At 42.7% G+C, this 13,335-nt stretch overlaps 1 protein-coding gene across 1 annotated transcript in view; it reads right to left on the bottom strand.

Moving 5' to 3' along the window:
- TNC (tenascin C) overlaps positions 1–13,335 on the bottom strand; it is a 68,454-nt gene that overhangs the window by 21,035 nt on the left and 34,084 nt on the right. The window contains exons 15-17 of the mRNA XM_004372126.2: positions 9,129–9,401; positions 7,294–7,566; positions 1,601–1,723 (exon numbers count right to left, since the gene is read on the bottom strand). Of these exons, the coding sequence (XP_004372183.1) occupies positions 1,601–1,723; positions 7,294–7,566; positions 9,129–9,401 (669 nt within the window). The remainder of the gene's footprint in view (positions 1–1,600; positions 1,724–7,293; positions 7,567–9,128; positions 9,402–13,335) is intronic.

Genomic DNA, 13,335 nt, shown 5'->3' with positions numbered 1-13,335 from the left:
TTAAGAAGTCAGAGTTTATAGAATTTCAGGGCTGTGGAGGAGCTTGCAAATCAGCTGCTCAAACTTCCCATACAGATGCTACAGCATTCCTCTGAAGGGTTTACCAACCATGTTCTCTTTACAGGCTTCCAGTAACAGGAACCTCATTACTTGTCTTTAGACAGATTTGACTGTGCTTCCTCCCGGTGCTCTCTACTGTAGCTCATGGGGCCTACATACAACTCATCAGCAATTCAAAGACAAATGCCACAGCCCCCGCATCTTTTTCTCTGCAGACTAAACAGCCCAGGGTTTTTAATCTGTTCCTCATGCAGCATGGTCTTCAGTCACTGCCCTTAAAGTATGGCACCAGAACTGAACTTGCTAGCCATGGACTGACAGCCTGGAACAGAGTGAGGCTCCTGTGTTCACTGCTCATGACACTTTGGTTCTACTCATGCTGTTAGATTGAACAAGCCTTTTAGCCAGCTCCATGTGAGCAAATATCATGCTTTTGATGTTGGCCCAGGAAGCTTTGAACTAACATCCCCAACTCTGCTAAGACACAACTCCCCATCCTATACTGAGACCCATAGGTTTGGGGACCCAAAGGTAAGAGCTCCTACATATCCAGGTCAGGATTAGTTTTTCAGATAAGTGTGTGCTCAAAGAGGAAAAGGCCATTGTACTTAGAGTCTTTTGTCATTGTGTGTCAACATTATTGAGGCTGTCTTTCTTATACTTCAGACATGTTATCAGGAGGGACCAGTCCCTGGAGAAGGACTTGCTTGGTAAGGTAGAGGGTCAACAAAAAAGAGGAAGATCCTTGAGGAGATGGGTTGACACATTGGCTGCAACAATGGGCTCAAACACAGCAACCGTTGTGAGGCTGGCGCAGGACCGGACAGTGTTTCGTTCTGTTGTGCGTAGAGTCACTACGAGTCGGAATCGATTCAATGGCACCTAACAACAACAATTTCTCATAGGAGGAGTCCTGGTGGTGCAGTGGGTAAGCACTTGGCTGCTAACTAAAAGGTTGACAGTTTGAACACACCAGCAGCTCCATGGGAGAAAGATGTGGCAGTCTGCTTCCATAAAGATTGACAGCCTTGGAAACCTTATGGGACAGTTCTACTCTGTACTATTGAGTCGCTATGACTCAGAACTGACTCGACGGCAATGGGTTATTTCTCATAGAATTTTAGAATCTTAAGGTTGGAATCTTCTTATATTCACAAACTAGTTTCTTCCAAGGATCTCATAAAAAAACCAAAAAACCAAACCCATTGCCATTGAATCAAATTCTGACTCATAGTGACCCTATAGGACAGGGTAGAACTGCCCCACAGGGTTTCCAAGGCTGTAAATCTTTCAGATTGTCCCTCCTTTTTCCCTAGGAGTGGCTGCTGGGTTCAAACCACTGATCTTTTGGTTAGCCGCTGAGTGCTTAACCATTGTGCCACGAGGGCTACTAAGGATCTCATAGCATTTTACAAATGGGCGCTCTCCAAAATAAGGAAGTAGTTTTCTTTGGCTATGATGTTGGGAGGATGTGAGTTACCAGTCTTTGTTGCTATTCCACCCAAACCCTCTAGGCTGCTCCCCACTTCAAGTCCCTTACCTCCAGCAATGGGCACATAGGTAACCCGGAAGCTCTCCACCTGGGCAGTGGGTGCCTTCCAGCTGACGGTGGCTGAGTTTTCAGTGATGTCTGAAAAAACGATGTCCTTTGGGGAGCCCATGGCTATCAAGGAAAAAGCACAAAAGAAACCCAGAAACAGTTAATGATCTTGTTCATCAGTGATTTGTCCTGGAATCCTTATCCAAGATAACTTAGACTCTACAGTTTGTATCTGAGCCAGGCCTTGAGAAAGGAGAATGTTGTGATCCACGGTCAAGTTATGACTTGATAGAAACCACTGTTGTTCGTTCAGTACAGGGACCCTTGCTGTACAGTAGCTAGTAGGTTTCATTCAAGGGGAATCTTACCACCACAGTTGAGTTCTAATGAAATGAGGGAGAGCGATTTCACAGGTTGGAATATGCCCCCCTTTTATTTTTGATATTAAGCATATTTTCAAATCTTTGCTTTCTAGTTCCTTTTATTAAATAATGCCAAGACTCGACAACTGTAGAGTTCTTTGCAATTTATAAGGTCTTTTCATGTTTTTCTTTACTTGATTCTCATATAGAAACCCCTGTGAAGATATGGTTGTAGCCATTTTAGAGAGGAGCAAACTGAAGCTCAGTTCCCCAATGAACATGCTTGAGATGTGACCTTTCTGGGTCCCAGGACTGGGCAGCAGAGTTGAACACAGCCTTGGGATCCTGGAAACAATGTTCACATGGAAACTAACCTCGACAAACCCCTTCCCAGAATTGAAAGGAGGTCCAGAGCCAAGGGCACGACCTCGGACTCGTTACCAAAGCAAATAATCAACAAACACTGGGTCTACCTGGTGGGAAAGCCATGCCCAGGAGGCAGTTTCTGCTCCCTAATTACCTCTGCTCAAACCCAGTTTCCTTTGGCTTTTCTCTATGTAGTTTTTGGCTTAGATTTTTGCCCTCTTCAGCTGACCAGGCCTAACGAGAAAATCCAGGAAACAATTTTCAGATCTCCAGGGAGCTCACTTCCTCATCTTTTCCCCTCTCCAGCCCACATTGATCGTTAAGTTCTGAAACCCACAGCCCACTTTGGGGTGGTTTCTTTTCCCTCATTTCTTTTTCTCTCATCCAAGACATCTCCTCCTACAACAACGTCCTGTGACCTGGTAGCCACCCCCAGACTCTGTGGGTGCTGCATGTTTGCCCTCTCCTTGGAAAGTTTTGGAAACCACAGGGCTCTGGCGCTTGGAAGATCTCCATTGTCCAATACCACTGAGAGCTTGAGCAACCTCGACCAGGTCCCTTCACTTCTATGAGCCTCAGTTGGCCCATCTGCCCAGTGGGAAAAGTGGTTTCCACCCACAGGGATGTTGTGACACTTAGACGAGATAATGGAAGTGAAACAACTAGTGTAGCATCCGGTCCTCACTAACAGTTCAGTAAACACAGTTTCCAGACTTGTACTTTCCCATGTGGTGCTTTCTTCTGTGGGCTGCCCTGGGTTTTGAGGCAGCCTCCAGGAAAGACGCATGTAAGGCCATCTGAGAAAGACACCCCAATGAGGTGTATAATAAACTCAAGAACTGAGGGCTCTCCTACTGCCAGCGTGGGTCACTCTGACTTCAACTCTGACAGCAAATCCCACTGATGCATGTTTTGACACAGTTTAGAAGGTGTATCTTATGACCACAGTTTTCCTTTCTAGATCCCAGGCTTCTCATTCTCAAAATGGCAATGATCTCTGCCTTCTCTTACAAGCCTTAAGAGTTATTGGGGCATGTAGTGGTAAAAATGGCAACAGGAAGATAGTTGTGTGTAACCTGAAGGAATGGCACATTATTGTTGGAATTCCAGGGTCAATGAGGGTGGCATTTTTTGGACACCAGGCCTTCCTTGGTGTGGAAGACTAGTTGTCTCCTTCTGCCATGAATAGGGTTCCCAAGTCCCCAGCCTCACAGCAGAGTAGAAGGCCAACTAGAACCTAAACATGAAGCCTCACAGAGCAATGAAATCACAGTCATTGGAAAGTTGCAGAGACCCATGTAAGGCAATGCCCCATGTCTCTCTTTCCAAGGGGACTGCTGGTTTTCAAAAAACTCCATTAAGAAAACGTCTAGAATTGCTACAAACTCTCAAGGATGTTCAAGTGGGCTGCTATCTGCTCTCTGCAAAAAGAGTCAATTCCTAAAATCTGGAGCAAAAATCCAAAAAACCAAACCCACTGCCATCAAGTCAATTCTGACTCATGGTGACAGGGTAGAACTGCCCCATGGGGTTTTCTTGGCTGCAATCTTTATGGAAGCAGATTGCCAGGGCTTTCTTTCATGGCACTGCTAGATGCATTTGAAGTGCTAACCCTTCGGTTAGCAGCCATGTGCGAACCATTTGCGACACCCAGGGACCTCAAAATCTGGAGTACGTGGCTTTCATTATGTGAACATTTTAAATACTATATTTCCCCTTTCAACACATTTTCATTGAACACTTAACATGTGTCAGTTTCTGTGCTGACCTAAGGGGACAGCTGTTGTAGCCAATATGGTTTAAGAGCAGGGATTTTGGAGTTAGACTGATCTGGGTTTGAGGACTACTTCTGGCCTTACTAACTGCAGACACCTCTACCCCTTGGGTCTTAGTTTCTGCATCTGTGAGATGGGCCTGAATGTGGTACTCAACTTGTCTGGCTAGGTCATGGAGATTGAGTGAGGTAAAGTGTGTCAGTTGCCTTGCTCTATGTGGCATCGAGTATGTGTTCTACAATTGCTTATCATCTTTGTGCTTCTTAGCGGGAAGCGTGTGAATCAGAGCCAGAGGCACTGAGCACAAAGAGGCTGGTTCAGAAGAAAGAGGACTGGCAAGCATGTTTCTCTGCAGGCCCACTGAACCATGCCCCTGGGCACAACGCCATTGTGACTCTGTGGTGTGTGGTCTCTAGTGCATCTGAACTGGAACTGAGCTGAGACTTGGATGGGAAAGGCAGTGCAGGGAGGGGACACATTCTGGGAGTTAGGAGGAAGGTCTTGCCAGCATTGATTTCTGGCTGGAAGACAGCACCAGTAATGTGTGTCTGGATGTGAGGATGGAAGAAGGTTAAGAAAGCGTTTCTGGCTACTCTTTCTAGACTCCTAGGTGGGCTATAGGAAGCGCCAGAGGAGAATGACAAAGTAGTCTTACCCTGTTGTTGGAATTTCTTTCCTATTTTCTGTCTATTCTGCGGACACTCCAGATGGTTCACAGAGGAAGTTGGCATTTAATTCTTTGGAGGCAAAAGAAGCTCCTGGCAACTCTGAGCCTCCCAAAGAGGGACCAAGACTATTGTAAAGAAATGGCTCAAACTACAGAGGAGAAGAGGAGCCATTGCAAATGTAGAGATTGACAGATAAAGGGAACAATAAAAATAATAATCTAAATGTCCATCAGTTGGGCAAGAGTTAGATACTGTGTATGGGATTATCTCCAAGATCTACTAATAATTAAAAATAAAGCAAAATGTAGAGGAATGGGTAATTTGTTAATGGTTGTGCCAAAAAAGGTAAAAAAAAAAAATTTGTATCTAATTTTGCCTACTTATATAGCACATTTTTGGAAGAATACACAAGAAATTGGTGACTTTGGTTGCCTCTGAACAGGGCAACTGGGTGGCAGGGACACAGTAGAATAAAGATTTCATGGTATATTCTTTTTTAACTTTGATTTTGAACCAAGTGGCCCATTAAAAATGAACTTTACATTAAATAACCCAAACATAATAATAGCTAATATTCTTACGATGGAGAAGAAAATTATGCTAACAACTTGACATTTACGATCTAAGTTAACCCTCATGGCTGACCTTTGAGGTAAGGTCTGTTTTACAGATGAGGGAACTGAGGCTCAGAGGGGGAAAGAGACTTGCTCAAGTTCACACAGATGGTAGCAAGCAGAGTCAAGATTAGACTCCAAGGATCTGTCCAGAGGCTGCACACATAACCATCAGGCTATGCTGCTTCCAACTATCCTATCTGCCACCCCAGGGCACTCAGGGCTGCAGCCTGTGCTCAGAGAGTGGGGCCTTGTAGGGAGAGGAAGGGCTGAAGCAGCTCATTACCAGGACAAAGAAGAACAGTCATCACAGGGAAGGGTCTACAACTGTGCAAAGGAGGAAAGAGAGAAGCAGAGAAAGGACGGAAAGCTAAAGGGAAACTTCATAAAGATAATGAAGTGAAGGTGGAAATTAGACACCTGCTTTGCTGGAGAGTCACCCATCCTCTTCCTAGTACACCTGAGTGTTCGCGTGTAGGCACACACATGTACACACACATTCTCTTTGGCTGTGAAATACGGAGCCCCAGTGAAGGAAATCAAAGAGAAGGCTTTCCAAAAGAACAGGGTCTGCCTTTTCTTCTTTTGTTTCTTTTGTTCTTAAAAAAACCCAAAAACCTCATGATTGTTCATTCTCTTTTTTGCTTTAAAACTGCCGGGCCTCTGGGGTGGGGGGAACCCAACAAGACAAAATCAGTGATCAGAAGTAAACTTTGAAAAGTGCTGTTTATAAACCAAGGTCAAAATCAGGCTCTTCATCTGCTCTGGAGTTGTTTTATGGGCAGCCATAGGGAGAAGGAGCTGAGGGCCCATGTCCCAGGGATGGGGTGTCTCTGCTAACAAGGAACAGGGCTTCTCTTCTGACTAAATTAGTGCCTGCATCTCAGCATTTGCTCATCTACAAATATTATAACTTCTACAAGTGGCTTCTTGGAGCTCGTTAGGTTCTGAAACTTGACATATTAAAATACCCATCTTTAGACAAAGTGGAGTTTTGGCTAATCTTGTGCAGGGCGCTGGTGGCGAAGTGGTAAAGCATTTTGCTGCTAACCAAAACGTTAGCAGTTCCAATCCACCAGCCACTTCTTGGAAATCCTATGGGGCAGTTCTACTCCATCCTGTAGGATCGCTAAGAATTGAAATCTACTCAACAGCAACAAGTTTGGTTTTTTTGGGTTTGTATTCCATACCTGCCAGACACATCAAGTACATATATTCATTGGTTATCTGTGCTCCAGCCAGCTTATATTTAGTACTAGTAAAATAAGTTGGCCATTTGAGTTCTACTCCCAGTCTAGTTGTGTGACCTTAGGCAAGTCACTTCACCTTTCTGGACCTCAGATTCTTCAAGCACTAACAGAAGAGACTGAGCTACACCCTGCCTTTTCCTTCACTGATCACAGTACTGATCATTCAGGTATAGCATTTTATATGTATTAACTGTATAGGTGGTGGTACCACTGTCCGTCTTCCCCTGTAGGTTGTGGTTAGAACGTTTGACCAAAGAACAAGGAGGTGTGCCCATGGATAAAATATGAGGTAATAGGTAGAAGGAAGGGTCTTCGGAATTTAAAAAAATGTGATGATTAAAACGATGACATATCAATGATAATACTGAAAATGCAAATAGCTCTCAGTTGCTTCACCCTTGCTATGGGCCAGGCCCTTCGCTATGTGCTTTACATGAATTATCTCATTTAATCCTCACAACTCTGTGAACTAAATGGCATTACTCTCTTTTTGAAAAAAGACTTAACCAAATTGTCCAAAGTCACACAGTTTATGATTGAAAGAGCTAGGATCTGAACCCAGGTTGTCTGGATCCAAAGCTCTTGTAGTTACCAAGCCCTTTGAGAAGGAGACCCCCAAGTCATGACTTTTCTGTTCTCTCTGGTTTATTTACGGTACCTGTTGTCGCTATGGCACTGACTGGCTGAGATCGCCTTCCACTGCTTATTCCATAGAGTTCAATTTCATATTCAGTGGCCTCTCTGAGACCTGTTATGTCCCTGGTACGTTCGGGGGCAAGGAGGGTTATTTCCAGTGGCTCAGACTGCTTTTTTGTATCTCTGATTTTGAGAACAAAACTGTCGAAGACTCCATCATCAGCTGTCCAGGACAGACGGAAACCATCTGGGGTGGCATCTGAAACCAGAAGGTTGTCAACTTCTGGCTCAGCTTCTAGAAGGGGAGAAAATGGTGGCAGAAGGAGGAAAGAGAACATCATTTACCAGCCAGTGCGATCTTCTGCCCAGAGGGGCTATCAGTATGCAGTGATGCCTGGGCTCTCAGAGATAGAAGTGTCCTGAGATACCAAAAATAAAATGATTCAACATTAACAAGTCTAGGAGGGTTAGGAGAGGAGAAAGATGAGTTGACACATTTGATACAAGCCAAATGTTTGCTTCCATATGTGAGTTTTGTCTAAAAGTAATTCTATAAATCCACATCTGGACTCAGCATTGGACCCTCCCATGCAATATTAAACAAGTTCAAAGCTAGTAACTTGTTTACATTTGCTCTCTGTCTTCCAGTGGCCGAGTGCCCATCCTCTGTGAGACCTTTTTCCTTTCTTTTTGAAAAGACAAATAAACCAGCATTAATGATCTGTAGAGCTGCCCATAATGACACTGCTGATTATATTTCTCTGGAGCCTGAGCAAAATGGCTTTTCAAATGTTATGGTCCTTTTGCTTTGTTCTTGGAGCTCTACTAAAGAAGGCTACTAAAGACAGCTCTACTCTTGACTTTCTCCCTTTTTTTCCCTTTTCTTAGCCATCAGGTAAGTGTTCAGATGGTAGAACTGAGGCTTAGAACCTCTTGTGCTACATATTCTGGACCCAAGGTTTCATCTTAGACTACCTTAACTAGACAAAACTCAATGTCAAAGTAAATTTAGAGCTGAGTTTCCCAAAGCGTGCTCAAAGCAAACAATTCTTCTTCCTTAAAAGGTAGCCATTGTCAGATAAGTTTGGGAAATACAGCCTGGATAAGTCCCTCTCGGAGACACAACGCACATTAGGATGTTCTGAAAAGCTTCGTGGTCAAGAGTCCTGTTTAACTTTGTTTAACTCAGTGTTTCCAAAACTTATTTGAGAATGGAATTTATTTAGCAAGTAGGACCTCTGAACATTCTGTGGAGCTAGTGATCTCTAGAAAGACTTTGGGAAACACAGAGTTTTGACTGTTACAGTTGTTAATATTTCTTTAAGAATCATTAGTCTTGAGAAAGTTATGGATTTAGTCTGTGTTAAGACTCTCTCTGATATTACTATTTACCAACATACTAAGTCCACATTTGATCTCCAGTAATGAGCCCACTGATAAGTTTGTCAAGATCATAGTTGAGACTTTGAGATGGCAACTGCTTTCAATAAGTTTTTGAAATATACTCATCCGTATATTTCTTTTGAGAAGGCTGAAATGCAGCTGGGGACCAGCCAGGATGAACACAAGGGAGGGAGATATGGAGTAAGCACATAAAAGCTATGGACAAGACATCTTCTAAAGGATTTGAGACACCAAGTAGAAACATTTCGACCTTCTCGTGTCTGAGATGGGAGGTGAGTGTTCATTAGATACATAAGACAAGGGATAGTGTGGAGGAAACACAAAAGAATAGGCCACATCTATGGATTAAATAGGGGATATGGACAAAGATGTTAAAATAATGGTGATCTGGTAGACAGATTACACAGAAGGGGACCAGGAAGAGGAGAGAATGGCTCACTTGAATTGAAATACCTGTAACAATCTCAGCCCTCAAGGGCCTGGTTTGGTGCCCTTGTGTGAAGCCAGAGACCATAACCTCATAGCCAATGCCAGTTATGAGGCCTCTAAGCTCCAGCTTCCTCTGGGTTCCTGAAAGTGTGAATTCCTGGGGGTCCAGCAGCTTCCCAGAATCCACCACCGTTACTAGGAAGCTGTCAAAGGCATTCTCCGATGCCATCCAGGAAACTGTGAACCCGTAGGGATTAATGTCGGAAATGGTTAGGTTTTCCAGAAGGGGCAGAGCCTCTGAAAGAAGGGAGGGGTGAAAATAACTCAAGTTAGCAGCAATGACTCTGCCAGGATAGCACAAGTCTCCAAGAACATTGATACCCGATCAATCATTAAATGTGTTATATGCTTAGAAAATGAATATTTAGTGACAGCCTGTCAGGTGCCAGATGGTGTTATCTTGTGTAATTTTCACAACAAGCCTATGAGGTAGGTTGTTTCCATTTTACAGATGAGAAAACTGAGTTTCAAAGAGGTTGATGGACTTGGCCAAAGTCATAGAGCTAGTATGTGATAGAGTCAGATTTTTAGCCAGGTCTGATGCTGAAGACCACAAACTTCTCCTTACACAAACAGGAGGATATCTTGAGTTGGGTTTGGACCCCTTTCTCTACTTCCACTTGAAACAAATCAGCTTTGTTTGCAGTTATACTTCCTTTTTGGTACCCTTCGTATATTTCTATCCCATTTCTAGTTCACATTTTGAATCAAGCTGAGTAGGCCAATTAGTCACACACATCCTCACAAGCCGAGATACAGAAAGGTAAGGTGATAAAATTTTTCATGTATCAGAATCAACAATTTATGGCTATGGCCCATTGAGGGATACTAAGATTCGTTAATTCTTTTGCTGCTTGTTTTCCTGGATAAAGTTAGGAGACAAGGGCATATCTGGATCTTCAGTAAATTCTATCATCATTATTTGTTTATTCATTCACCAAGCATCTGTGTCCCAAGTACCCCTATTTCTCAGGTATTCCAGGGGATCTTTTCACACATTAGAGTTCCTAAAAAGAGTGAGCTTATATCAGCTAAGTTTCTCTCAATACTTCTCAGTTTTCAAGGCTACACATCCATTGTCCTATTTAACCCTCACAATGATACTATAAACAAACAAGCAAAAAAACCCAAACCTGTTGCCATTGAGTCGATTCCAACTCATAGGGACCCTATAGGGTAGTGGATATTGCTATTCCCCTATCCCTTTCCCACCAATGACACCTAAGGAAACAGAGAGGTCAAGTGACTTATCCAAGACCACGCATCTAATAAGTGGCTAAGCTGAGATCCAACCTGGGTCTTCTGACTCCATGTTCAATGTTCTTTCCACACCCCAAGTCAATGTCTAATTAACAGGCCCCACCAGAGTTGGCAGATCCTGAGGGTTAAGCAGGATTAGTGGAGAAGGTAAATGAAACACAGTAATGGTGAATGTATTTTTTTTTTTTTTTTTTATCAGAGGGGGCACGGGGACAGAAATTACAGGGCCAAGGCTACTTTAGCTGCATACAGTTTAGAGCCTGCACTTCCATTGCAGCTAAATGGAAACTTACAAAGAGGTAAATGACCTTACCCTAATGCCCAGAGTCTAATCCATGAGAAATAAAGAAAGATGTTTTAAAAATAAGTGTTTGGTGACTGAATGAACAACTGAATGAATACCCTCAGCCCCTAAGCACTGATTTCAATTTTGCTGTGGCTTGGACTTCCTGTACTTATTTTGAAACTCTTGGTGTTTATTTTGAGGCATTTTTTTTCCCCCTACAATGAAGATCTACAAAGAAAGAATCATAACTCTATCAAAGGCAAAGATGAAATCACATATACTGTACAAACAGGCTTCTTTATCTGAGAGACAAGGGTCTAAAATTCTGTTACTGAGTTTGTTTAGATAAGCAGCGCCTCTCTTTAATAGCTTGGCCTCTTGGCACCTCCACCCCATCAAAGCGGCAAATTCCGATCAAAATAAGGGCGTTCAGGCTAATTAGTAAATCAAGGGCTTGTTATTTATAATCTCTCTTATTCAATTTTTCCTTTTTTTAATATGCTTCTTTTAAATGAAAAGTCTTTTAAAATGAAAAGTCTTTTCACATCATGGATTAGCTGACACAATGCTGTAACCGGATCTTGGATTCCCAAAGCCTGGGCTCTCCCAGGCTCCTTTTCTTCTCTCTGTTCTGCGCAAGGTCGTGCAAGAGGCTACAAGCAAGGGCTGGTGGGATCCACGGCCATTCCTCTCTTCCTGGGAAGTGAGATTCTCATCTCATGGTTACCCCTTTTATCTGCCTAAGAAATTGCCATTTCCTGCATTTAGAGGCTGATCCAAACAATTTAATTTACATTAAATAATTGGACAGGAAAAAGAACTACTTTCAAAGTTGACATTAAAACAAGCCCAATGTTCTCTTAAAAATAACAGGAAAGTCATGATAGCACATGTCTACTGTTTCCATCTAGTCTTGTAGGTTATTTTTAAGAACACAGCTTTCCTCATACTGTTGGGAGAGAGCAGAATGGATCTGTTGTTTTCATTGTTAGGTGCTGTTGAGTAGATTTGACTCATAGCAACCCCATGTGACAGAGTAGAACCACCCAATAGGGTTTTCTAGGCTGTAATCTTTACAGGAGCAGATTGCCATGTCTTTTTCCTATGAGCTGCTGGGTGAGTTCGAACTGCCAACCTTTTGGTTAGCAGCCAAGCACTTAACTGTTGAGCCACCAGGGCTCCTGGGAGCCTAGTAAATTCCATCATATCCATTTAATCCCTGAGACAAGGATATGAGATGTACCTGTAGGTATCCTCTCTTCATACATAAGAAAATTGGGATTCAAAGAAGTTAATAGATTTGCCAATAATATGTAGCAAAAAAGTGGTGGGTGGGGATTAGAAACCACACAGACCTGGTCTCACAATCCTCACTCTTCCAGGATACCATGCCATTTCCAATTAAATATTTAATTGCACTTATTATAAAGCAATTGCTGCCAACTCAATTCTGACTCATGGCAACCCCATGTGTGTCAGAGTCAAACTGTGCTCCACTGGGTTATCAATGTCTAATTTTTTGAAACTAGACTGACAGGACTTTCTTCTTATTTATAGCAAGCTAGAAGTTGGGAGAGACCTGGTTTAATGTGAAAATCAGACAGCAATATCAGTCCCCTGCAATTACCATTGTGGAAGGCAAAAGACTTCTACACAATTTCTGAATTTGTTCAGGCAAGAGATTTGGTAAATTGACAATTTTGCAGCCTTTGCCATCGATTTAGGATCATCTAAGGAAAGAAAATTGAACCACTTCTTCATGTAATTCAAAGTTAGAAGTTAAGTTTAATGAATGGGGTAAGGTTTACTTAAACTTGGGATTTATCTGCCATCCTACTTTGAACCGTCATTAATCTGTGGTAGATAACTATTTAAGGTAGAAATATTTTTTAAATACAGACTATTCTATTTCTGGGGCAAATAGTTTACGGACTAACTTACTTAGCATGACATTTATGGAAAAAAATTCCCATTCTAGGCCTCTACTAACTTAGAATTCACTATTTATCCAGAATCTCCAAACTTTGGGTCAGATAGCCTATAAAACTGAGCACAGAAATCCTTGAAAACTTTATATAACTACTGAGAACACCTCCTAAGTGGGACTGTGAACGACTTATTTGAAATAGTAACTGCTTTTTCTTCACTTAGAAGCATATACATGGAGCAAAGACTGTATTTTGGGTTGATTTTCCCTTCAGAATGCCTATCACCTTCTTCCCTTTTCTCTGTGTGATAATTCTAAATAAATAACCGAGAACCTTGGAATGAGTACCTGTCACGACAAAGGCAATGAGGGGTCTCATGGAGTCCCCAGCCCAGGTGGTCCCTGCCACGCTAACGTCATAGCCAGTGTTCTCCACCAAGCCCATGATGTGAGCATATTGTGCATCTCCTGAGACTGTGAGTTGCTGGGACTCATGCAGTGAGTGAGAATCACTAACATTGATAACAATCTTTGCAAAAGGCCCAGCTTGAGTGGTCCATGACACGTTGAAGCTGTCAGGAGTAACATTGCTAAGGATTAGCGTTCCCAACTGTGGCTCTGGCTCTGAAGGGGAAGGAACATGGGCAGAGAGAAACAGAGACATTATTAGAGGAAGCAGAGAAATTCTCCGGAATGTA

Source organism: Trichechus manatus, unplaced genomic scaffold (genome assembly GCF_000243295.1).
Source record: "Trichechus manatus latirostris isolate Lorelei unplaced genomic scaffold, TriManLat1.0 scaffold00016, whole genome shotgun sequence".
Lineage (NCBI taxonomy): Eukaryota > Metazoa > Chordata > Mammalia > Sirenia > Trichechidae > Trichechus > Trichechus manatus.
Note: the sequence above shows the minus strand (reverse complement) of the source record. Positions and strands in the feature narration are given on the sequence as shown.